The sequence below is a fragment of the Aspergillus campestris genome (assembly GCF_002847485.1).
Source record: "Aspergillus campestris IBT 28561 chromosome Unknown P168scaffold_1, whole genome shotgun sequence".
Lineage (NCBI taxonomy): Eukaryota > Fungi > Ascomycota > Eurotiomycetes > Eurotiales > Aspergillaceae > Aspergillus > Aspergillus campestris.
The window spans coordinates 3,108,604-3,131,909 of NW_020194336.1; the positions used below are offsets into that span (position 1 = coordinate 3,108,604).

Below are 23,306 nucleotides of genomic sequence, written 5' to 3' on the forward strand. Positions count from 1 at the left end.
CTTGAGGACGTCTACGTTCATTCCGAAGAGACTCTACACGTCATATTAGACATGGCAATATGGGGTAAAGAAAGGGGAGAGAACAAACCGACGCAAACATAAGTGGCAGAAAAATAAACGTGATCCAGCTGAGCCGCTGCAAGCTAGCCGCTAGACTTGTCGACCGATGAGCTTCGTTGATGGTAACCCATGCAAATTCCTATCCTGTCGTTAGAAAACCGTAAACATAGAAGCATATGGGGGGAAACTCACTATCTGGAGGAGATCGCGGACTGTCTGCTCCAGCTTCTCAATCTGCGTCGTGACGTCTTGGTCAAGCGCATCGATTATCTTGCTTATTTTCTCGTTGAACCCTCGCGTCTCGCTGAATCGCTGATACTGGGAGACAAAACTCCGTGCCTGGCTGAGCTGCTCCGTGAGGATGCCCTGGATGTGCGTCCACTGGAGCATACTCTCCGCTACGGTGTCTATCAGGACGTCGTCTTTGCCGCGCGCTGTCAGCTGGTGGGATCGCTAGTCGACTAGTCAGCGATACTCTACTCTTCATTCTCTAGACGGTGGTCTTACAAGTTCTCCCATGCTGTTGCGCGCATCCTGACAGAACGCCATCCAGTCGTCTCTCAGGGTTTGCATGAATAATTGGACCAGCTCGACGTCGTTCTGCGGGATCCAGCCGTAGGGCAAGTTGCTGAAGTAGTGGATTGTTTTGAGAGGCGCTTCTAGGACTACCCACTCGACGGTGCGGGTAGCGTGGTCCTCGTATCTGGTATAGCCGTCTGCGTCATATCGCCGCGGTAGAACCCTCTGCATCTTAACGTCTCCCCGGATGGACAGGGTAAACGTTCTGCAGGGGCCCCTGTGTCCGAGAGAGTAGAATAGCTGGTTCGGCGAATGATCCATCTGGGAGTACGTGTTCCACACGTAATTCTCTCGGAAGAGTCTGTTCGGATCAGTACAGTCTACCGGCTAGGAAGAGCGTTACTGACATCAAGTGCGTCTCCTCCGTCACCCGGGGCAAGGCACGAACTTCGCGGTCCACGAAGTTATTCAAGATCCACCGCGCCTTTTTCCGCCCGTCGCGTAAAGCCGTGATGTAGACGGCCGTGCTTGCTCTGCCCTGCTTCCTGTTGTGTCCAATGCCGTAGCCTTCTTCGTCGTCCTCTTTGAGTTGCAATAACTTGGCACGCTGGCGCAGCAGAGTGGCAATTGCGCCGCGGTCGGCATCCTTGATTGTCATGTCCATCACGGGAACGGAGTGCTGGATGTTCTCTACGTGCCCTGTCTTGAGAGGAACCAAATCCGTGGCCGGATTGGTTGTACTGCAGGGCCCAAACCAGTCGGCGTTCTCGAGACACTCGATGGTAGCCTTGTGCTCTAAAAGGACCGTAACCGTCGTGCGGTCCCCTTGGCTCAACGCCATTCTTATTAGTGAAAAGGAGCCGTACTCATCCTCCTCCTCGAGACTCGGCTTGAAGCGCTCGAGGAACGACTTGAGGATCCGGGACCGCCCCTCTTGGACCATAATCCGAAGCGACACTATATCCCTTCGTCTCGTGACAGACTCGGCAACCCCAGAGAGAAGCAATTCGACGATGTCATAGTGGTCCCATTCCAGCGCGTAGATCAGCGGCGTCTTCCGGTACCGATCGACGGTGTTCGGGTCGGCCCAGGTCGTCCGCAGGAGATGCTCGACTAGCTTCTTATCGCCTCGCTCACAGGCCCATGAGAGAAACGTACGACGCGCTTTTGTCAGCGGCTCAACTCCATGGTTGGACCCCAGGAGGTTCAGCCATTGCTGGAAGTCCCCCGGCGATGTGGCCGATTGTTCATCCGCAGCACGGACGGTGACTGCATTGCTGATAAACCACCACAGCGGGATCTGCCCTTCGTGGTCCTGAATGTCTACACTGGCGCCGTGGTCGAGCAGGATCTGCGCGGTCTCCAAGCGTCTGGTCTCCGCTGCCCACGACAATGGTGTCCGTCCTCTGGCGTCTTTGCTGTCCGCGTCCGCCCGGCCCGTCGTCAAGAGCAGCTTGACCACCGCGGAATGGCCACGCTCCGCCGCGCGCGACAACGGCGTGCGGCCACGCAAGTCCGCCAGATCGGAATGGATCCCGTTCTGCAGGAGCAGATCTACCATTCCATCATCGCCGGCCTTGGCCGCCCAATGCAGCGGCGTCTCGCCGTGGAGGTCTCCCAGATTCGGGTCAGCGCCTTTCCCCAGGATAAACCGCACAAACTGCTCAGGGATGACGCGGTCCCCCGGCCTAGCGGTCAGATCGTACGACGCAATCCATGATAGCGGTGTCCGGCCTGTCCGGTCTCTAATGTCGGCCGAGACGCCGTAAAGCAAGGTTTTCGCGATGTGGGTGTGGCCGTGCAGAGCGGCTTGCATTAACCGATCGACGCTGTCGTCGTCCACGGGAAGGGAAAGCGTATGCTGCTGGGGGACTTTTCTGTCCATTGCCCACATGGTTTATCCCCTTCTTGTCAGCTGAGGAGGCGTTTGGAAGGTCGGGAAGTCCAAGGATCTTTTCATCCTAGCTTGTCGGCCCTTGTCAGCCCCAGGAAGCGCTGCGCCTCATTGGTGGGAGACGTGCAGGATCTCTACCTAGTACGCAGCTTAGCTCTAAATGAGCGGGGCAATGATAGCGCAGATCGACTCCGGATGGCATATTTATGATGTATGCCAATTGATCTCCGACTGGATTGTTTATTTTGACTCGGTTCATGGATGGTTCTACCATGCGGTGGAGGCCAAGAGTCTATGTGGAAACCAGGAAGCTTATAACCCCAGAGTGACGTATAGTGTCTTTCATCACCAGTCTGTGATTTCAACCCCACCAGGTGAACGGCTGACGATCAGGCATGTAGGCTAATGAAATCAAGCCTTTCTTGGTGGGCGATGATGTAACTCGAATGCGGGATCAATGCTCATTGTTACTTGAGATCTACGGCTTGATTTTTGCTTCCACCGCCTCTCATTTGTACGATAATCCTCCATAGGACTGCTACTGACGTCAATTCCAAACACGCCATATTCAAACATCTAATATGTATTATGTGAATGTATAACAACACCAAGATATAGACAAAAGGACACAGACCCAAAGCGAGAGATCATGTACACGAATGATAGGGGAGAGAGCGGCGAGATAACCGCAATATACATCACAATAAACAACACAATGGAAAGAGGCAGATCCACCGCATGTAATCAACGTATGGACCAGCCATGATTAAAGAAAGTAAAAACAAGGGGGAGTCAACACCATGCACCATCCGAGTAAAACCCAATGAGACTTTTTAATCCGTCATCAAGCTTCACGCTTCCTTCTTGCCCTCCGCCTTAGCGGGGGCCTGGGCCTGCTCCTTGGCGCCCTCACCAGCCTGCTCCTTGGCGTCCTTCTGCTTCTCATGATGTTCGTAAAGATCCACATGCTTGTTCTTCAGTCTCTCCTCCTCAGCAGCGACCATATCCTTCCACAGATCGCCGCTCTGCTCCTTTTCAGGCTGAGCAACCTCAACAGCCTTCTGGCCCTTCTCAGCAGCCTCAGCCTTCTTCTTCGCATCAAGGATGCCCTTCCCCTTCTTCTGATCAGCGATCTCAAAGCCCGCCGAAGCAACCAGCACGGCGAGCGTCAAGCCCTGCGCATACACACGAGCCTGGACAAGCTTCTGCTGACCCGAGAGGTACGGGTTCCGGCCGACAAGCGCGAACGACCCAATCATCGACGCAATCCACGTCGCGCCCACAATCTTGTACTTCTCGCGCTTCGCCCACGCCACTGTGCGGTCGACGAACGACAGGCTCGAGAGCTCCTTATCGCGGAGCCGTTGCTCGCGGTTCTCGTACCACTGGACGGTCTGGTTGCGCTCGGCTTCGTACGCCCGCGAGGCGTGATCCGCTGCCACGATACCCACGAAGGTACCGGACGAGGTGACCAGGAAGGCTTTCATGGGGATGGTGAGGTTGCGGATTGTGGGGTAGCGGCGGGCTGCGGCCAGTACGCCTGCGCCGCCGCCGATGAGGCCGAGGATTGTGCCGATCGTGCCGCCTTTGACGACCTCTCTGTTTCGGTTGTTAGCTTGAGGAAAAGACACCATGGCTGCCATATTGCGATCGTGGATTGAATTCGACAGGTGGCGGGGTGGCGGTTCGCTGCTTACCGGTAGTGAGCATCCTCTTCTGCCTTGGTCAGGATCTTCATGGTGATGGATTAAGGGTGGTGGGGGTGTGTTTCAACACTGAATTGATGTAGTGTATAGTGAAAAACAAAGGGTCCAGGTGGATTGAGGAATGAATTCTGGATTTATACGAACCAGAAGTTGTTGGGAGTAAGAGTCATCGAAAAATCAAGAGGTTGAATGGCGAACGGAAGCAAGACGGAACGAGCAAAGCCCGATGACGTCGGCCCGGTATCTGCCGGCCATAGTTCGGTGTTTGCTTGCGCTGTGGTGGTGCCATACTTGGACATGCAATCCTAATAATAGCCAGTAAAGGAGTTTGTTTCTACTTTCGTTTACTTGATTTTTCATGGAAAATTGATAATCAACATGCTATGTTCAAATACTAGTGCGAATATTGCAATACGACCCATTCATGCACAGTTACGATCCATGTTTCAAAAGACACGCCAGAACGCCCCCTCCACGACACCAATATTTCTAATGACACAATCTCCAATCCAATATCTACCTCTGCCGACTGTTCTTGGAAGCCGCAATTTGGCGCGCCCGCATCTTCCGGAATCGATCCTCTCCGCTGGCGCCCAGAGGTCGCGCAAACTTGCTTTCCTGTACCATCGTCGGTCGCGGCACCACCGTATAACTGGTGTGCGTGATATCGGCCCGCGCACGGTTGGCCAGACGCGGGGGGAGCAGTTCGCGCGCACGCGCTTCGGCAGCCGTTGCCTGCGCCGATTGGGTCCGGGAAGTGAGTTTTCTGGGGGATCGGTTAGCATCGGCAGAACTAAATCTGGCGGGGTTGAGCATGCAACATACGTAGGATCAAAAGCGGCCTCCTGGTACACCCGCTTCGAGTAGTCATCACTTCGCTGGAGGATCGGGCGAGTCCATTCAGCGAGGAGACGCTCCGCCTGGCGCTTGATGCCCGGCTCGGGGCGCTTGCTGCGCGTGTAGAAGACAATAACCTTGCCAATGCCACTGGCGATGAGAGCCTCCTTGTTGATCGGAAGGCGGCCCAGCGCACCGATCAAATCCCGCTGGATATTGTAGGCCGGCAGCGAACCGTCATCCAGCGGTTCCAAAAAGAATTTCACGGCCTCCAGCAGGTTGATTTCCGGATCGACCAGACTGTTGACATACTGGTTGCGATTCAACAGCGACACCACCTCGGGCAGCATCTTAAGCTTGTGCATGGCGGGTTTACCCTCACGTCGGTTTTCGGCGTCCATCTGCGCTGCGTTGGTCATGCGACGGCGCATATCTTCGATCTCCGCGTCGGCCATTTGTTCCAAATCCTAGATAATTAGTTGGGGACAATCAAATGTATGGAAAGAGTATGGAAAGAGAACATACAATGCCATCAGCCTTGCGGGCACGTCTCTTAGTCGGCTTCTTCAACGCTTCGTCCATCGCACGATCCAAAGCTCGACGACGACCTGTACAAATTAGCCATCTCGCCACCAGGGAAACCATCAACCTGTAAAGAAAGAAAGAACATACGCGTAGCAGGGTCCAGCGTTTCATCATCCTCCGGCGCGACCTCCTTCTTCTTCCGCTCAACCTTGCGCCTAGTCCTACCCTCCCCATCACTAGTCGGGCCCTCCTCCAGCTCCTTCATCCGTCGGGTCTTCTTCTCGCGACGACCCTCGCGCTTCCGCTGCGACCGCTCGCCACCGGAGTCCGTGCGCTTGCGCTTATGCCGACCGATCAGCTTCAGGTTGTCCTCGTCGATGGCTAGCTGCGGACGGTCCTCGATATCGACGTTCTCGAGATCGAAGTCCTCAAACTGGGCTTCGTCAACTTCGGAGATGATGGATTCGTCGTCGGATTCGACATCGTTGTCGTCGTCTTCCTCGTTTTCGTTGACATCCTCCTTATCGACGGCGGCGGCGGCGGCGGCGGGAGGGGAGGCAGGCTCCGCAGATGCAGCTACCTTCTCTTCGTGCTCTTCGTCGTCCTGTTCATCGTTACCGCCAGGGGTCGGGGCCTGGGTGGGCTCCTCCGAGTCGGGCGCGGTCTCCGGCACCGTCTTGGGTTCGGGACTAGCGGACATTTCGACGGTGGGCGATGGGATCGATGTAACGGTGTTTAAGGAAGTGAAAGCGAAAATGATAGATAGTAAGGAGTCGGTGATAAAGTGAGATTAGATGATGCGGCGAGTTCTCCGCGGGTCACAACGCGGGCTCAAAATCTCCCGATACCAAGATAAGTCAGACAGACAACAGCCGCCGCGCAATTCAATAGGTAGTCTGATACGTGTGAACCCCAGGGGGATAATAGAGCAATGAGGAAGAAACGCGCGCAGTGAGGTGGAAGACACAGGAAGAGAGGCAGGCTTAATAGACCGGAAGAAACATCATTTGCCGCGACACCGCCTGGTCTGTGCGCGGCAGAATCGCAGCCTCTTCAAACATTCATTGAACTTTCGCCATCGTCGGTGTTTCTTTCAGCTATCACTGTCACTTTTATACCATCCGCTTTTTCTATCCTATCCTATCCAACACACGTCACAATGTTCGCTCCTGGTATGTTACTCTATCAATATGTGGATGTTTGATTTGGGATATCTCAGCTAACATGGAACAGGCCAAGAACAGATCTCCAAGGAGGATATCCGCGTACGACTTCCCATCTTCTTCCCCTCTGATCTATTGCTCTCAATAGTCTTTCCGGGGGCCTCATGAAATCCAACGCTAATAACTAAACAATAGGCGGGTGAACTGCTGGCCAACCAGACCGTCCGCATGGCCGTCACCGGCAGCGTCCTCCTCTACCTGTGTATGTTGTCTCGCCACATTCGATGAGAGAATCTCAAACTAACGATATTACCGTTGATGAAGCTCCCTTCGCCATCGATTTCGTCCGCAAATTCCTTTAAAGGTTTCACGTTACTATGCTACGCCATGTGTTGAGACGGTCGGTGTGAATGGGCGCGTGTGGACAGGATCGAGCGGCTAGAATCTATCGCTGGCCGGGAATCGCTACGTCTCCCATTCGACCGATATATATCATGATAGATTGTATTATTACCATTTTGTTGTATACTTGAACGCATCCCAGATTCTTGTCGGTCGTGTTTTGGCAGGGCTTTTCTAGGCAGTTGTCTATTATGGTATGAAAGTTAAGACCGTTTGTTCAAGCAAGCCACGTCACACGGATTCAGGTCCACAACCAAGCTCCAAAACTCCTTGCTCCGTGTAGGATTCAATAGATCAGTCAATCAACCGTAGGACGAGGCAGTGTCCAGGTCATTACAGAGGAATACCCGTTCGCGAGTTACGCGCCAGTTAGCTTTTCAGCCTCCTCGAATTCCTTCTTCACTGAGACGAGCTCCTTCTGTAGGTGCTGGATCTGTGCGTGGTAGTCGTCGAGAATCTGTGCCGGTTAGCAAGAAGCCATAGAGGTCGCGACAGCTGTGTCAAAGCATACCTTCTTCGCCGTCTTCATGGTATTTTCATCGAGTTGGTCGTCCGCTTGGGCAGCCGCTCTCGGGCCAGCCCGCTCCATCTCCATCTGTAGGCGTTTGGATTGTTCGCGAATGGCAAGCATCCGCGCCCAGATCTCCTCTGCACGCCCCCCGAGCGACGGGTCGAACACCGACCGCTCCAGCTGGGTCAGCTTCTTCTTAAGCTCCTCCTCGGCATCGTCCATGGCGTAGCCTCGATTGCGCAGGACCTGGGTCTTGGCCGCTAGCGACAGACAGCGTTTGCTCAGCACCAGGTGCTTCCGTCGGCAGTCGGCGATCTTGACGGAGATTTTGAGGTCGTGGCGGGAGAGCAGGTCCGATAGACAGTTGTTGATTTCGTGCAGACGAGTCTGCATCATGGACAAGAAGTCCTTCTGGCGCTGCGCCCGCTTGCCCAGCTCGAAGAAGCCCCTCACCAGGACGGGGACGTATCCGGGAGCGGGACGCTTCCGCAAAGCATCTTCCCATTTGGTCTCGTCATCCTCCGCGCTCGGTTGGTAGAAGGGTGCGGCCTCCTCGCCGACGTTGTTATACAGGTAAGTGCGGAACGGGGAAGTATGGTTGACGGCCTCCCATTTATCCTTGACGATTTGAATTTGCATCGGGACAGTTCGATGTACTGTTACGAGTCAGCTTAATACCCCATCGGTTCAACTCTTTGTCAGGGGCCCAGGGACTAACCTCCAGTGACGGCTCGACCGGGCGACCACAGACTCGACCCTTGCTGCTGAGAAGCCATCGTTTGGCCCAACTGAGGCTGCTGCTGCTGCTGCTGCTGTTGTTGCTGCTGTTGCTGCTGGCCGCCTAGTAGCGACCCTCCGAACAAGCTCTGTTGCTGTGGTTGTTGCTGCTGTTGCGGTTGCTGCTGCTGTGTCTGACCCAACCCTCCGAACATCCCACCACCCTGCTGCGGCGGTTGCTGCTGCTGCTGCCCGCCTAATGTGCCCCCAAACATACCCGTTCCCTGCGGTTTCTGCTGTCCCAAGGCACCACCAAACATCCCACCTCCAGCCTGCGGTTGTTGAGGTTGCTGCTGTGTCTGCGTCTGGCCGAGGCCGCCGAAGAGACCCCCGCCCGCTGGCTTTTGCTGAGCCGCCGCCCCCCCAAATAATCCACCACCACCCGTTTGCGTATTCGTCGTCGAGGCGCCGCCGCCGCCAAACAATCCACCACCCTGCTGTGGTTGCTGCTGCTGCGTCGCATTGGATGAGCCGAAAGGACTGCCTCCGCTAGGCTGGGTTCCGGTAGTCGCGTTTTGTCCGAAGAGACCACCTCCGGTAGCACCGGCACCGGCGCCGGCGGCGCCGCCAAAGGGGCTGGGTTTATTGGCAGCTGCCCCAAACATGCCGCCAGACTGGGGTTGGCCGAAGAGAGACATGGCGAAGAGGGAGTAGGTAGTCAGACAGGGTCAACAGGATCGATGATATTCGGTAGGACGAGAGCTGCGCCGGCAACGTCGAGACAGTCCGGTCTTAGAGAAGAAAAAAGTGAATAGCTCCGCGACGGAAGTCAACGGGTCAAAAAACGGTTGTCTGTCTTCAGACCGACAAAATCAATTAAACAACAAGGGAGATTCGTTACGTCTCAGCACCGCATGATTGGAGGTCGAAAGTGAATCGTAAATGAGGGAGAAAATCACGCGCGCCAGAGAGAGAAGACAAGACCACCGCGATACGAAGCTCTCTCATCAACGGGAGTTTCGTGATGGACCCAAAAGCAACCACTTTGTTTTTCGCCGGTCACGTGGGCGGAAGCTCATTGCTTTCATCACAGCCTCAGGCAACAAATGCAGTTTTACATAACCACTGCAGCCACAGCCAATCACGGACGGGCAAAAACGGCCCTGACCAAGCCAACCTGAGCTCCCGCTTCATTCCTCAATCCCTCAATTCATCCGAGGCCTTCGACGACGACAGCGACAGCGACAGCCTCACGGTCCACACCACCCTCAATCTCTCCAATTCCCCCTTTTCAAGTTAAATAGACACCCACCAACCGCCACAATGTCGCGCCGGGAGCCCCAGTACGTTGCAATGCTGCCCGCTCGGACAGAGCCAGCGCCCTTCCACCGATAGAATCATCGATCTAACCACTCAATGCAGGTTCAACCAGCAGATCCTCGTGGATACGACCCCGATGCCGGACCACATCCCCAAGGTGGAGGAGATCGGAACCACGTCGGCGCCGCTCACCAGCGCGGCTTACTTCATCGGCGACCGCTGCAAGGCCTTCAACGACGACTACATGAAGTGCAAGGTGGAGTCGAACGGCCGTGGGGAATTGGAGTGTCTGAAGGAAGGGCGGAAGGTTACGCGCTGTGCGGCTAGTGTGTATGTTTTCACCTTGCCGGAGTTACCGGTGGACGAATTGGAACCCAACATATGTGGTTTATACATGGGATGGATGGATGGATGGATGGATGATGGCTGACAAGCATTGATCATGCAGAATCAAGGATATCAACACCCACTGCTTGCAGCAGTTCAATGCGCACTGGGAGTGTCTTGAGAACAACAACCACCGTCTGTGGGAGTGCCGAAAGGCGGAGATGAACCTGAATAGCTGCGTGTTTGAGAAGCTGGTATGTTCTTTCTTTCTTTCTTCTTTCTCCCCTGTTGTCCCAGTGATATACACCCCTCAACTGCGCTCCATCATATAAAATCAATACTAATGATGATGGTATAGGGCCTCAAAAAGACCATCCCCGGCACTCCCGAAAACGTCGTCCCCGTGCACTTGCGCCCCAAGCAGAAGTACGCCCAGCACAGCGGTCCCCAATGGTGAACCAGCCTCTACCACAAAAAATAAACGATAAAAAAAAAGATAACAAGCCAGGACGCTTTATGGCAGTATTTTATGTTGATTTTCCTATCTTTTTTCCCCTTTCTTAATTCGTTCGGTCTAGATTTGGTTCTGCTTCAGGGAATGCGCTGGTTCCTTTGATTGATCGGGCTGTGCGTGTTGTCTTGTCTTGTGTCTGTCTGTGTATGTGTATATATTAGCATTAGGAATCGATGGTTGTTTGGATCGTCTACTATTATTTCTTTTCTTGTCTACTATGTCTATTCTTCCTCATACTGTCTTGCGCAAGATACACCAGTAAAAAGTAGTATAGTATCTAACCAAGGAAAGAGATGAAATACGTTTACACAAGACCAAAACTCTAAAGGAGAATAGAAAAAGTGAATGAACATTTGATGGATATTTCTCCGTCCATCTATATATGAACCAACCTATGTATGCATAGAATACAGGAAGTAACAAAACAAAAATGAAAAAATGAAAAGTCAAAAGTGCATGCACATGCTCGCCTCTACCAAATAAAACAAACACGAAGAACACCCACTTGAATAAAACAAAAACACCAAGATCAAGATCAAGATCACAAAGGAAACGGGCCGGCTGGGGGCCTTCTTCTTGTCTTCCATGCAGGATATCATGAATTGTGAAAACAGAAAGAAAAGATAAAGGAAAAAGGGGGTAGAAAAGAAAAGGATGAAAGTGGAAGAGGAAGACCATACCAAACCAAAAAGACGAACAGCAAAAAGTGAGAGAGGCAGATCAAACAGGGTCGTGCCCCTCTTCTATGAATCAAATATGTACCTGAAGCGAAAGCGGAACACCGAAGAACATCGATATTTAAGGGGGGTGGGGAAGGGAGGAGAAGGGGAGGAAAGAAAAATCAAGGAAAAGTGTATAATTTCGGCACCTGTCGTAGCGACTTCAACCTCATCAATCGAGTCTTCACCTCGGTCCACCCCACCCGGAGCTTCTGCTCGAGTCGACGGTCACCGCGCATCCTCATCCAGATCAGCATCGCCCCCAACACAGCCAGGTCCCAGATGATCTGTCGGAACGTCACCCACACCAGCCACTTGATCCAGGTCCAGAGGGCATTGCGACGGCGCTGGGCCAGCGCGCGCGACTCCATCTGTTCCCGGACGGCGGCGATCTCAGCCGTCATGCTAGTCAAGGCCTGCTCGACCCGTCGACGCCATCGTGGGTGGCCGACATCCGGGATTTGCTGGTGCGGGTGCTGGGGGTGGTGATTCAACCGCCGCCGCTGTAGGGCGCTGCTGACGTCGTCGTCGTACTCTTCGTCTGGTGGACGCTCCTGCTCGAACTCTTCCTCGTCGGCTTCTGGGTTCGTGGACCCGCTGTCGTAGTTGTCGGGGACTTGCACGATGTCGTCGATGATGTCGTCATCGTCGTATAGGGTATCTTGTGCTTCGGCGTACTCCTCTTCCTCCTCTTCGTCGAGCGCGCGCTCCTGCTCGTCGATTTCGTCCTCGCGCATGGGCGAAGCGCCCCCGCGGCGTCGGTACATGTCTTCGGGCTGGCTGACGGGGCTGAGGACGCGCAGTCGCGAGTCCCCGCGGGCGGTGGCGGTCACCATATGTTCGTAGTCGGATCGGGCCAGGCGATCGTTGATGCTGGGGTAGCTGGCGGGCGGCAGGGGCGGAACCCCGACGGTCTGTCGCGGACTGGACGCGGTGGACGGGGGCGTGTTGGACTTGATCTGGTCCCAGACGAATTCGAGTTCGGAGACTAGTTCGCATGCTTCGGGGGTTTGCGACGCGTATTGGTGCATCGTCTCGATCAAGGTTGAGATGTATCGTCGTTTGGCTTCGGTGCGAGATAGCCCGCTCTGGGCAAACCATGCGTCCCTAATGGCGAGTCAGTATGCGGTGTCCCCAGTTATCTATCGTCCAATCTGACGATCCACCCGTTTGGTCACCAACGCACCATTTCTCACATTCGGCGTAGACGTCCGCGGTGTTCCCAATCGGCCGATCCATCACTCCCTCCACATCGCCCTCTGTGGTCGTCCATCAGTATAGTTCGAGAGTGTCAGGAATATGCAAGTCCATACCCATGCTCTGTTTGTACAAGCCATAGAGCTTCAGTCGTTCGGACGCAGGGGGTCGTGCGGTACCGGTTCGGGGGATGCGTTTGACGGTATTCAAAGCGTGGACGAAGACCCGATCTGCCAGGTCAGATTAGTGGATTGAACAATAAAATAAGATAAAAAGACAGTACAAAGAAGAACAACAAAAGAATAAACAACAATAGCGATAATAAAATAAAGTAGTAAAAACATACCCACGGAGTCCGACATGCTCATTAGGAACCTCGGCTGAGCGAGCGCCTCTTCAGTGTGGTATCGAAGCATTGGGGTCGACGGGTTACCCTCATGGAGGTCAACAGGGCAATCCAATCAATCACATAAGCGTTCAACCAGTTGAGGTTCGAGGTGACGACCCGGCGACGGTACACGGTGTGACGTGTACGAGGACAGGATCGAAAGGGGTGTTGAAGAAAGGATTGTAGAGTTCAAGGAGAGGCGAAAAAGCTTCCCCGGATTCCGCTTTCGGGGAAGAAGGGAGAAAAAAAAAATGACAAGAAAAAAACCCAATGAGAGTGGGAGGCTCCAGAGCACAATGATAATAATAGAGTAGGAGGGGAATGGTAATTGTACCAGTGTGGCGTTTGAGATGAGGAATTAGGGGTTGGATAAACTGGTTTGAGGGGTGAGTTTGTAGTGATGATGATGAATGAGTAAATGAATGTGGAGTTTGTTGGCTGATTGATTGAATTGAATGCCAGGATTGAATCAGTTGCGGTGATTGATTAGGTCGATGACAACGGATGAGCCGCGGTTCTCGGACATCTGGTGCCCTGTGATCGCCGGCTGTGCCCGTCTGGTTGGAGAGACTTCCCCAGATATGCACTTCAAGAACTACACTCCACTGCATTTAATACATATTGAATCTTACTTGTCTAGGTACATTCATATACATAAATTGTTTTATTCTGCGCAACATACATAATACAGCTAAAAATCAATGAACCCCCCCATAACAGTATCAATACGTGGTATATCATTCCCAAACGCCGAAAATCCACTATTTCATTTCAATCTATATTTCATTGCTTCACGGATCGTTTCTCAGTCTCTTCCGCGATCACCGTCTCATCCTCTCCCAAGTCTTTCCCAGTCATCACGCCTCGCACGTCGTCGCCGGAGACAGGAGGCCCGGTGAAATGCTTGCGCGCGTAGACGAAATACCAAGTAATGCTGATCAAGGCAAACCCAGCAAACACCACACTCGCGTAGTTCATGGACGAGGGCGACACCGGCAACGACACGGGCATGCAGAATAGGACCACGGCTAGCACAATCCAGCAGAGACTGGCAATGTTGATGGCGTAACCAAACCGCCCGAGGGAGTAGCTCGACTCCTTCACAGCCTCGCGTCCGCGGATGACACTGATCAAAATGGGGAGACCATACGACATCAGCAGGCACAGGGTGGCGACGCCGGTAAAAGAGTTGAAGGCGGCCTCCGATCCGAAGTAGATCAGTCCCAGCAGGCAAATCACCAGGGTCGACAGGATGATGGACCACAGCGGCACGTCCAGGCGCTTGTCCACCTTGCGCCAGAGCCGGAATCCGGGGATGGCGCCATCCCGGGCAAACGCGTAGGTGCATCGACTGGCCGCCGTCAGGGCGCCAATACCCGCAAACACCAAGATCCCCAGAATCAGGAATAGTAGGCCAAAGCCGCCGCCGGCCGAGCCGGTGACCGTCTTAAACACGAGGCCAATGGGTTGTCCGCTGGCCACATTGTTGAGCGCCTTGACCGAGGGCAACACGAATAGCACGGGAATGAGGTATACCACGCCGGTAACGCCAGCGGCGACGACAGACAGCACAATCGCTTTCGGGACCTCTTTTTCGGGGTTTTGCACCTCTTCACACATGGCAGCCACCATGCCATACCCGGTCAGGGTATACGAGGCCTGTAGGAGGCCGACGAAGAAAGCCCAGCCATCCGGCCTAAAGGGTTAGCCAGTGGATAAAAGAAAAACGAAGAAAGAAGAGAAGAAGAAAAGAAAAGAGAAAAACACACCATCCACTCTCCGACGCATCATAATGACCAAAAACGAACTCAGCATCCCTCCGATCTTCCGCCATCGTCAACAGCGTAACCAAAATAATGATAACACTGGCCCCGGTCCAAAAGATACAAACTTTGTTAATAAGGTCCAGCCACTTCGACAAGAAGATATTAACAGCCGCACAGCAGAGGATGACAGCCCAGAAGGTCAGAATAGTCTGCCAGGCATTGGGGACGAAATCCTCATTCCACAGCGAGATAGCGCTGAGGATAAGCTGGCCGCCGGCGAACGTGATGCTAAGCGTGACGGTCCAGTTCCCGACGAGGGTGACCCAGCCGTCGATGAAGGACATCATGGGGGCCCATTTTTTCGTCGACAGCATGGCGCTCCAGTAGTAGACGCCGCCGGCCGTGGGGTAGACGGCGCAGATCTCGGCCAGCGAGGCGGCGATGGCGATGGAGATGAGGGTGACGAAGACCCAGCCCCAGAGGATGGTCACGGATTGGCCGTCGATGAGGGTGATGTAGAGGGTGGTGCTGAGGCCGAAGGGGGCGGCGATGATGGCGAAGGAGCTTGTATCGGTCAATTGGTGTTTCTGACAGGGTGGAGGTAGAAGCGGTTGTTGACATACAGACCCAGAATACTCAACATGCTCAAATTGCGCGGCAATTCACTCTGGTAGCCCATGCGGGCCAACGCCTCGTCGGCGTTGGCTGCGACGGAGGGTTGCTCGGGGTCGGGAGCCATGTTGTTGGATTCGGAACAAGGTTAAGGTCACAATTCAGGGAGGAGAGCTGAGAGGATGGGGCGTCATGCCGATGACAGACGAAAGGCGAGGTGAGGAGGAGGAAGAAAAGTTGAATGGATATAATGCGCAAGGGATCAGAGTCAGAAACGTGACTGAAGGATCACGAGGGGAGCTACCCAAAGAGTCCATCATGCATGCAGGGTCACTCCTAAGTAATACACTAACCAGCGGTCATCGGTACCGATAAGGGACTTAGTTTTCGCAGGCGCTCCTTCGTTGACGCAAGTACCATCCAGTATCTTCCGTCTACTCAAAGTTACGACCATACCCATCCTATGATACTACACTACCCCAGACACTAGTAAGACGAATGCTCAGACCATAGATAAGACCCTAGCGTCGGAGATTCAATACGCGACTAAACCCAGGTAACCTTTCTCCAATGGTGATCTTCTCCTCATAGATACTGTAATATCTTACCTACCTTACCCACCTGGGTAGTAACTAACGTAGGTAATGATATCAGGATAGATAGATAGTAATGGATACCCCGACCTTAACAAATGCCGGCGGTCCCGGAGCGCGCTGATAACGTATCGGAGGTTTGGTATATGTGGGGTCATATCGTACCAGTCCCTGTTTAATGCCCTGGCAGACAAGAGGGTGCAGAATCCACATGGCTCTCTCTCTTTTCCTTCCCCGCCTCTTAACATTGATACATTCGTATATTGATTAGATAGATGGTTATCTACACGATGGAACTGACTCTATAAGATAACCCTTTATCCCAATACTGACCCTCACAGAATAAATCAAAACAACCATTAGCCCTATATACTCCATGTATCATTCCGTCGACTCCAAAATAGAATCAATCAATCTGATCCGTGCAACACATGTAAGGGGCTCAATCAATCCTCTCCAGATCCGACCGGACATCTTTCTCTCGTCCTACAATGTAACTTCTATCTAACCTCACATCCAACCAAGTAACTTGGTATTTCGTCTTATTTGATTTAAATCCACCCCCACAACTGACATCAACCACATATGGAGTACATCCCCTCAGTCCATTCTTGAACCCCATAAAAAAACGTCATAGTCATCGTCACCATCTCCGATTTCGTTCATTTCATCTTTGCGCCCCCCCTCCGCAGTCCGCGCGGTGAAGTGGAACCGAACCGCCCACTTAACTTGCGGGGAAGACAAGAAAACGGTCGGTCAGGGACGGACGGGCGGATACGAGGAGAGAAACTGGGGTTGAACCATACATGATATAACATTGGGTTACAGATTCCATTCCATTCATTACTCGTGGCCCTGGGGTTTCCCCCGCAAACAACTCAAATGATATTACTAGAATGCATATGACTACAGTTGCAATTAGAGTGGGGTCTTCAGGTCTGGGTCAAATAATGTCCATTCAAAGCTATCAGTAGGCTTTTTTTTGTTTTTGATCGCTCTCCTTCTACATACATCATGCGACTGTATTTGCCATTTGCGAACAGTGGCCATTGCCATTGTTAGCCAGCCTGGTTCAGCCCGTCTCATAGAGAAGGGACAAGGCAGACATGACCAAATCAAGAGAAGTGCCAGTAGAAACAAGCACATTGTGGAGGAGAGACACGAGGGAGAGAGGAAAAGGAGGTGAAGGGGTGCGTGTGTCAGTGGAATAAGACGACCGTTGAGGGATTATAAACAAATCCAACCGAGTTGAAATAGGGAAGGAAATTCAAAAGGGGGGTATCAAACAGGAGAATAGGGGGCACAATCGAAATTTTTGATTGATAGGTAAACAAAGCAGAACTGTATTTTGAGGGGGAATTATGTGTGGCTTTTGGTTTGGTTTGTTTTTTCTTTTGTTGAATCTCTCTATAGTACGTTCAGACTCGCAGGCACGAGGGGCGAAAGTAGGCCCCGTCTGTCTCCGATCGTGGATCGGAGCCCTGCGAATGCACTCATAAACAAGGGGGTGAAGAGGAAGAAGGCAAGATGGTGGAAAATGTGGGAGGAGGGAAATAAGGGGACAAGATACAGGGAGATAAAATCAAGGGAGATGATGAAGGATTGCTCATGAAAAAAAGGAAAAGAAAGAAATGTGACGTGGGAGTTAGATGTTGGGTGGAGCAATCCGGGCATCAACCCCAAGCTGCCCTGCTGGCATGCCACCTGGCGGACTGCGCTCCCACCGCCATTTGAAGGTTGGATGGGCCGTCTGCTCCCCAAGTCGGTCATCACGATGCTGTCGTTTTCGTTGTAGACCAGAACAAAGAACCGGGACATGCGTGATCAGTCCGTGGCTCGTCGAATCCAAAGTGGTTTGTTCTTTTCTCGTCCTGAGCGTCGAGTCGATGAACTAACCAACGTCAACCCGTCGTAACCAGTCAACATTCCAAGGCACCCCGGAGTCATGGCAGGAGAATGCCAAAAGAGTCACGACGGAGAGCCAGACGACGGAGACGAAAACGAAATGAAGTGAAAAAAAAAAAAAATTGGGAATGAAAAGAAAAGAAGAAACGCCCAATCATGCTGTCGTCAATCCAGATAAATCGTTACATGCGAGTGATGGATGCAATCATGCCACCCTGCGAATACATCAAAAAGGAAAAAAGAAGGTTGCCACACCGTCAGGGACTAAGGACGGCACAGATGTCGTCGTTCCCATCTAGCCCGAACCCGGCCATATCAACGGAATGTAGAGAGCCTGGACCACGCCCTAACGAAATGTCGGACGACGCATAGTCATGCTTGAGGCGTTCGTGTGGTCCAAAGAACGGCCGCATTTCGTCGTTTGGCGTGTTGCCATCCCCAGCGGCCCACGGCCCATGCTGCCAGAACCGGGTGTTCGCTTGTTGGTCCCCGAACAGATCGTGGTGGTCCTGATGCACTTCCCCGCCGTGACTGGGGAAGTCATTGGGGGACTGAAACCGCAGATGCGACCGGCTGAAATTAGAGCAGGGCGAATCGGCATGAAGCGGGAAGTCTAGGCCCGTAAACGGGAGATCTTCGACCGTCGTGATGTCGATCGTGGGGTTTTCGGTCTGTTGGGCGAGAGCCGACGCGAGGCGAAGGTTGGACGCGGAGCTCTGACGGCTGTGACTCGCCGACCGCTCGATCGCTCGCTGCACGAAACTGCCACACGTCTTCAGGATTTTCTCCTGGTCCTCGGGGGCCAAGCCGGCGAAGTAGTCGTTCGCCAGGGAAGGCTTGGGGAGCTCGGGCTCGCACGGCGTCAGACCGAAGGTCTTCTGTGCGTATTCCGTGAAGCCGGACGGCATGTCGTAGGGGGACTGGTAGACGGTCGGCGTCTGCTCCTGCTGCTGTTCCAAGAAGGCATACTTGCGTGGCATCCGCCCAGAGAACGCCGTGCCCCGACTGGCCGACTCCTGCCGGGCATTCTCCGACTCCTTCTTCTGGATCACATCCAACCGATCCCGATGACTCACCACCGAGAACCGAAGCATCTGCAGCAACCGAGTCACTTCCTCCGAGCGCATGTTGAGGGGTTGCGGCGGCAGCAAGGTGCCGTCGGCGGCCCGTGGTTGCACGCGCTGTTGGGCCATGGCCAGCTCCAGTTTCTCCAGTCCATTGGACGGCATCATGGAGCCCATCGGCCCCAACAGGGTCTCGACGACCAGTTCTGGGCTAACGATGGTATACCCGGCGAACACGTTGGCATGTTCGGTGATCTGGACCAGGCGTCGACGGGCGATAAGCTCTCGGACATTGGCATAGGTATTCGCCGGGAGGGAGGAGTGGCTCTGCTGCTGCGGCTGCGGGGTATGGTGTTGGTGGTGGTTGAGGTGGTTGAGGTGCTGCTGCTGCTGGGATTGGTGGGGGTGGTGTTGAAAACGAGACTTGGCAATCGATGGGTATGGAGCATGGCGGGCAGATTGAGTGGGCAAGGATCGATAGGCCGACGGCATCGCAGAATGGGCGGCGGAGGTGACAGAAGGCGAGGAGGAGGAGGAGGTCGACGAAGTACGAGGAGGAGGGGCAAAAGAAGGGCGCTGCAGTAGGGAAGGGCGGGAGAGAGGTGCAGCAGCAGCGGTGGTGGTGGTGGCGGTGGTGGTGGTAGTGGTAGTAGTGGGCGTAGTAGTGGCGGGAGCAGCAGCAGCAGCAGCGGCGGCGGCGGCGGCGGCAGCAGCGGGGGCAGCAGGCGAAAGGCGATGGTGAGGGTGGTTGGGCGGGTAGAATTGTCGGAGGTGGTTGAGGTGAGGAACAACAACAGAAGGAACAGGAGGAGGAGGGGCAGCATAGTGACTATGACTAGTCCGAGAAGCAGAAGGTTGAGGCGGGACGTGGTGGGGGTAAGAGGGGAGCCGGCCCATCACGGCGCCAAGAGACTTAACGCTGTCTAGGAAATTCGACCGCGGGTTGTGGACGGACACGCTAGGGTTGTGTGTATACTGAGCCCTACATTCGGTCGACGACTGGCCCAGGTAATACCAGACCCGGTCACCCCTGTTCATGTCCACTGGCCCCGACGATGGTGGGGCGAGGTGGTGATTAGTCGTATCGACCGTCTCGAACTCGGCCCACTGATATGGAGATCGCCCATCGCCAAATGGTGTTCCTGCCACGGGCATGGCCGAGTCCACTTCTTTCCGACTGTCGGGCTTGCGCGCCAGATGCGCTGGCAGTGGTTCAATCCCGGGCGCCAGAGCTGCAAAGTTGCTCCGGCGCACAAACAGCATCCACCGGTACGGTAGTTCGATGACATCCCTGGAACCATGGTCAGCATCAGGTACAGTTTTAGGTGTTTGTTTTGGATTTCCGGAACGGGAAAATCCCAAACAGCTTTGCAGGGGGTTGGTTTAACTGACCCTCGAGGAAGCACTTTCACTAGGGCCGCCCGCTCCTCTGGTCGATTCTCCACCACCACGGTGCCACTGATCTCCTTGTCGGCCTGGAACTGCACCAGCTCCCGGGGTCCCAGCCTCTGCGCCATCGCCAACAGTTTTCGGTCCTTGTCGGGCGAGTCATGACCCACCATCCACGCAGGAAGCTTCTGGCGATGGAACTTGCACTTGAGATCCACACTGGGGATGGAGTACTGGTTCCCGTCGTCTGCGACCACCGCGACCTGACCCTCCTCTACTTGCACACCAGCCAGGATGGCGCAGGTGGCGTGGTAGGACCGCGTGCATTTACCGAAGCTACACTGGAAACAAGCCCCGCGCACCTCGCGGCAGTACAGGCACTTGAGACCCATCCGAGCCTTGGGGATATTGTCGACGTCACACACCGTCTCTTGGTCGGACCCGTTACGGAGAATGGTGGTCTCCTCGGTATACAGCGCACAGCGCCGATGGACCTGCGACTTTCCATCTTCGGTCGGGAGAAGATCCTCGTGGTCCATATCGTTCGGGCACAGGAGGCAGGGTTTCTTCGCCAGGTTGAAACCAGCCTTGATGCGTTTCGTCTTGGTTGTTTCGCCATCGTGCTTCCGTTTGCGACCGCGAGTAGATGTCTTTTCTGGAACGCTGCGCGGGGGAGTCAGAAGATCGGAAGCTCCCTCAACTTCGTCCAGGTCGCTCTCGAATTCGCCGTAATATTCGGGCGTCGATTCGCCACGCAACTTGCGCTCAATCTCGTCCACATCGATCCAAACACTATCCGATTCGCAGTGACACTTCTTGGCCACTCGAGCGTAGTCCAGCCATTGTTCCGTCGCGAAGTTGACCGATTCAGCGCAATTGTATCCGATATTGTACCCGGAATGGTACCCATAGGGGTAGGTAATGACGAACTCGCCCTCGTAGTGGACTAGCCGGTTGACAGTAATGCCATATTGAGATTTAAGGAGACTCGGCGACACCAGGTAAGTTTTGTGACGGAGGAATTGATCGCAGTTCTTTGCATCGCTAGTCCAAATGCCTGGAATTCCTGTCAGTACCGGTACCACCTCACTACCCCCCCACAGGCTCAACTTACTCTTCATGGCTTGTTCGAAACGGGGAGCATCCTCCTGCGAGATACTATACCACTGTTTGGGCGCACCAAAGTGGATATAGTTGATACTGTACAGATCCACGTCCTCCAGGTGCCAGGCGAAGGTTGCTTTCCACATGCCCAAGTATAGATACGCGGTGTTCACTCCGGGCACCTTCTGACCGAGAACATCCAGCAGATTGGGCAGTTTCGCGACATTCCACGTTTGGGTGATATTGTCGTCGAACAGGGAGCCCGGCATATCCGCCCCGTACATCGGATTGTTGAACATGAGCGACTTCCAGTATGCGGTCTCCAACTCCTCGCATCGTTCGGCAGTGTACTCCCCATGGTCGTGGATGCGATAGTCGAAGTCCTTGAAGGCCTCCTCGTCGACAAAATCCACCGCGTCGCCCTTGTTGTTCTTTCGCCGCGCCGTCACCGATTTGGGCTGTCGCCCCTTGGGCTTCGTCGCGGGGAGTGATTCGCCGTCGCTCAACTCCTCTGTCTTCGCTTCGACGGGGTTCGATTCGGGCGACACGGGGGTTGGGGGCCCTTCGAGCTTGGTCTTGTCGATTCCCTCTTCGGCCTGAGGTTCCTCCTTCACTTTGACCTGGTTCGCTCTCTTCGGAGGCCGCCCCGGTCCAGGTCGGCGCTTTTGTGTTTCCGACCGACCGGTCTGAGACTTAGGGGCCGGAGCCGCACGATTGACTCGCTCTTGGTTCCGGCGCCGCTCGCCGCGACGAGCGGGGGGTTGGTGGCTGCTTTCTTCGCATAGTCCTTTCCATTGTGGCAAGTTGTATGACCGTTGTCTCTCGATGTTCGCTTGGGTGTAGGTACCGTGGGAGCCGTGGAATTCCTGCATGATCGGATTCTTGACGCGGATCTTCTTAACTGCATCGTCAAGGGGTGGTAGGGCATCGCTCCTGCAAACAGGCGCGATTAGAGATGGATCTAGCGTAGACCTATATAGATGAGAAGCGCGCAACATACCACTCTTTCGGAGGAACGACCTTCACAATTCCCGACTTCATACCATATTTCTCGATCTTCTTGATGAAGTGCTGGAAATCGCGAAACTGGTCCATGGTCTGGTTCCGACGGCCAATCAGTCAACTGTGTCCGGACAGGGGTATTCCCCCTCAAACGCGAATTCCAAGCTCACCGGTTTGAACACAGGGACCTTGCCACCGCCATAGTAATGATCCGGCTCGATGTCCTCTTCTTCCGCCTCGACCGACGTAACATCCGGGCCGCCACCGGCATTGGGGTCGAGCTCGAGGTCGGACAGGTCGGAGAGCGCGCCTTCGGGGGCGTCCTTCTTGCCGTTGACGCTGTGAGGGGGGGTAATCGAAGCTGCCTCGGTCGCAGGGGCGCCGGCGACCGAGTCGGGGAATGGTTGATCAAGCGCTGCCGCCATCATCTCAAGTCGGACTGGAAGAGCCAAACGAGGGCTAATCGGTTGTTCGGGGGGGCCGTCGTCGAAAATGCGACCGCTGATCGACGGCAAACGGGGGATTCCCAGCGGTCGGGGAAGAGGGCGCCAAGGAGAGGGTAGATTGCTGCACGCTAGTTAATATCGCAAGGAGTGTCGCTTTCCGTGGCTTCTCTCTCCTTCAAGGAAAGTGTTGGTTTAAGTCGGGCGCAGAGAGGTGGCTCAAAAAGATAAGGGGAAGGAGTAGAGATAAAGTGTGGATGGAGTGATGCAGTGATGAAGGCGTGCGTGAGCCCGGAAGTAGATCAATAGATGATCCGAGCTCGGGTCTATCAACGACGGAGAATTATCCACGCAGTCCAATACCACGCAACCAGTAAATGACACAATGAGGGCGAGGCAATGGGAAGGAATAGATAGGGTATCGTCAATATGGAGAATGATGAAAACACGATGCTCGTGCAGACCAACAATCCCTATCAATGCAGGGCAGGTTGAGGGACGGAGAACGAGCAGATTTGCCGTGGTGCAGGACCAAGCAAGACCGCAGATACTCAGCAACGAGGGCGCTGGTTCGCCGACGATGCAGAGGCAGGATCTGTTAGCGGAAAGGTGGATGGGGGCCGCTAGAG

At 54.2% G+C, this 23,306-nt stretch overlaps 8 protein-coding genes across 8 annotated transcripts; 2 read left to right on the top strand and 6 right to left on the bottom strand.

Annotated features, from left to right (window-relative positions):
- Positions 1 to 3,063: 3,063 nt before the first annotated feature.
- Positions 3,064 to 4,254, bottom strand: P168DRAFT_286868 (HIG1 domain-containing protein). Its single transcript, XM_024836444.1, has one exon. It carries the CDS (start codon positions 4,114 to 4,116, stop codon positions 3,325 to 3,327), a length of 792 nt encoding a protein of 263 aa, XP_024697387.1. The 5' UTR covers positions 4,117 to 4,254; the 3' UTR covers positions 3,064 to 3,324.
- A 309-nt stretch (positions 4,255 to 4,563) lies between these two features.
- Positions 4,564 to 6,487, bottom strand: P168DRAFT_286869 (transcription factor SPN1). The gene is given in 5 exon segments (XM_024836445.1): positions 4,564 to 4,950; positions 4,988 to 4,990; positions 5,006 to 5,483; positions 5,542 to 5,624; positions 5,689 to 6,487. The coding sequence occupies 5 exon segments, from the start codon at positions 6,239 to 6,241 to the stop codon at positions 4,574 to 4,576; spliced, it is 1,494 nt and encodes a 497-aa protein (XP_024697388.1). The 5' UTR covers positions 6,242 to 6,487; the 3' UTR covers positions 4,564 to 4,573.
- A 213-nt stretch (positions 6,488 to 6,700) lies between these two features.
- On the top strand, positions 6,701 to 7,066 carry P168DRAFT_314850 (uncharacterized protein; the record flags this gene model as incomplete). Its single annotated transcript, XM_024839841.1, has 4 exons — positions 6,701 to 6,713; positions 6,775 to 6,806; positions 6,900 to 6,966; positions 7,029 to 7,066. The coding sequence occupies 4 exons, from the start codon at positions 6,701 to 6,703 to the stop codon at positions 7,064 to 7,066; spliced, it is 150 nt and encodes a 49-aa protein (XP_024697389.1).
- Positions 7,067 to 7,226: 160 nt separating this feature from the next.
- On the bottom strand, positions 7,227 to 9,046 carry P168DRAFT_23111 (putative nucleoporin). Its single transcript, XM_024833265.1, has 4 exons — positions 8,848 to 9,046; positions 8,336 to 8,684; positions 7,618 to 8,273; positions 7,227 to 7,563 (listed from the first exon to the last, which is right to left on the bottom strand). Exons 2-4 carry the CDS (start codon positions 8,652 to 8,654, stop codon positions 7,465 to 7,467), a joined length of 1,074 nt encoding a protein of 357 aa, XP_024697390.1. The 5' UTR covers positions 8,655 to 8,684; positions 8,848 to 9,046; the 3' UTR covers positions 7,227 to 7,464.
- Positions 9,047 to 9,551: 505 nt separating this feature from the next.
- On the top strand, positions 9,552 to 10,688 carry P168DRAFT_286870 (coiled-coil-helix-coiled-coil-helix domain-containing protein). The gene is made up of 4 exons (XM_024836446.1): positions 9,552 to 9,677; positions 9,757 to 9,984; positions 10,103 to 10,235; positions 10,340 to 10,688. The coding sequence occupies exons 1-4, from the start codon at positions 9,658 to 9,660 to the stop codon at positions 10,436 to 10,438; spliced, it is 480 nt and encodes a 159-aa protein (XP_024697391.1). The 5' UTR covers positions 9,552 to 9,657; the 3' UTR covers positions 10,439 to 10,688.
- A 165-nt stretch (positions 10,689 to 10,853) lies between these two features.
- P168DRAFT_308618 (putative GABA permease) lies at positions 10,854 to 15,487 on the bottom strand. Its single transcript, XM_024839214.1, has 7 exons — positions 15,189 to 15,487; positions 14,569 to 15,129; positions 13,670 to 14,495; positions 13,432 to 13,435; positions 12,528 to 12,641; positions 12,401 to 12,473; positions 10,854 to 12,321 (listed from the first exon to the last, which is right to left on the bottom strand). The coding sequence occupies exons 1-7, from the start codon at positions 15,302 to 15,304 to the stop codon at positions 11,337 to 11,339; spliced, it is 2,679 nt and encodes an 892-aa protein (XP_024697392.1). The 5' UTR covers positions 15,305 to 15,487; the 3' UTR covers positions 10,854 to 11,336.
- Positions 15,488 to 17,066: 1,579 nt separating this feature from the next.
- On the bottom strand, positions 17,067 to 17,818 carry P168DRAFT_23174 (uncharacterized protein). The gene has a single exon (XM_024833294.1). The coding sequence runs from the start codon at positions 17,586 to 17,588 to the stop codon at positions 17,178 to 17,180; it is 411 nt and encodes a 136-aa protein (XP_024697393.1). The 5' UTR covers positions 17,589 to 17,818; the 3' UTR covers positions 17,067 to 17,177.
- A 114-nt stretch (positions 17,819 to 17,932) lies between these two features.
- Positions 17,933 to 22,662, bottom strand: P168DRAFT_228235 (putative jumonji family transcription factor; the record flags this gene model as incomplete). The annotated part of the gene is made up of 5 exons (XM_024833122.1): positions 17,933 to 20,030; positions 20,132 to 21,185; positions 21,243 to 22,165; positions 22,233 to 22,330; positions 22,405 to 22,662. The coding sequence occupies 5 exons, from the start codon at positions 22,660 to 22,662 to the stop codon at positions 17,933 to 17,935; spliced, it is 4,431 nt and encodes a 1,476-aa protein (XP_024697394.1).
- Positions 22,663 to 23,306: the final 644 nt, after the last annotated feature.

Coding starts and splice junctions, on each gene's coding strand:
- P168DRAFT_308618 (XM_024839214.1), bottom strand. CDS start 15,304: ATGGCTCCCGACCCCGAGCAACCCTCCGTCGCAGCCAACGCCGACGAG. Junction 15,130..15,188: donor ATGTTGAGTATTCTGGGTCT/GTATGTCAACAA, acceptor GACCGATACAAG/CTCCTTCGCCATCATCGCCG. Junction 14,496..14,568: donor GATGCGTCGGAGAGTGGATG/GTGTGTTTTTCT, acceptor CTAACCCTTTAG/GCCGGATGGCTGGGCTTTCT.
- P168DRAFT_23111 (XM_024833265.1), bottom strand. CDS start 8,654: ATGTTTGGTGGTGCCTTGGGACAGCAGAAACCGCAGGGAACGGGTATG. Junction 8,274..8,335: donor CGGTCGAGCCGTCACTGGAG/GTTAGTCCCTGG, acceptor GACTCGTAACAG/TACATCGAACTGTCCCGATG. Junction 7,564..7,617: donor CCATGAAGACGGCGAAGAAG/GTATGCTTTGAC, acceptor TAACCGGCACAG/ATTCTCGACGACTACCACGC.
- P168DRAFT_286870 (XM_024836446.1), top strand. CDS start 9,658: ATGTCGCGCCGGGAGCCCCA. Junction 9,678..9,756: donor ATGTCGCGCCGGGAGCCCCA/GTACGTTGCAAT, acceptor CACTCAATGCAG/GTTCAACCAGCAGATCCTCG. Junction 9,985..10,102: donor ACGCGCTGTGCGGCTAGTGT/GTATGTTTTCAC, acceptor TTGATCATGCAG/AATCAAGGATATCAACACCC.
- P168DRAFT_286869 (XM_024836445.1), bottom strand. CDS start 6,241: ATGTCCGCTAGTCCCGAACCCAAGACGGTGCCGGAGACCGCGCCCGAC. Junction 5,625..5,688: donor AACGCTGGACCCTGCTACGC/GTATGTTCTTTC, acceptor TAATTTGTACAG/GTCGTCGTCGAGCTTTGGAT. Junction 5,484..5,541: donor CCCGCAAGGCTGATGGCATT/GTATGTTCTCTT, acceptor CTAATTATCTAG/GATTTGGAACAAATGGCCGA.
- P168DRAFT_23174 (XM_024833294.1), bottom strand. CDS start 17,588: ATGTCCCGGTTCTTTGTTCTGGTCTACAACGAAAACGACAGCATCGTG.
- P168DRAFT_286868 (XM_024836444.1), bottom strand. CDS start 4,116: ATGGCAGCCATGGTGTCTTTTCCTCAAGCTAACAACCGAAACAGAGAG.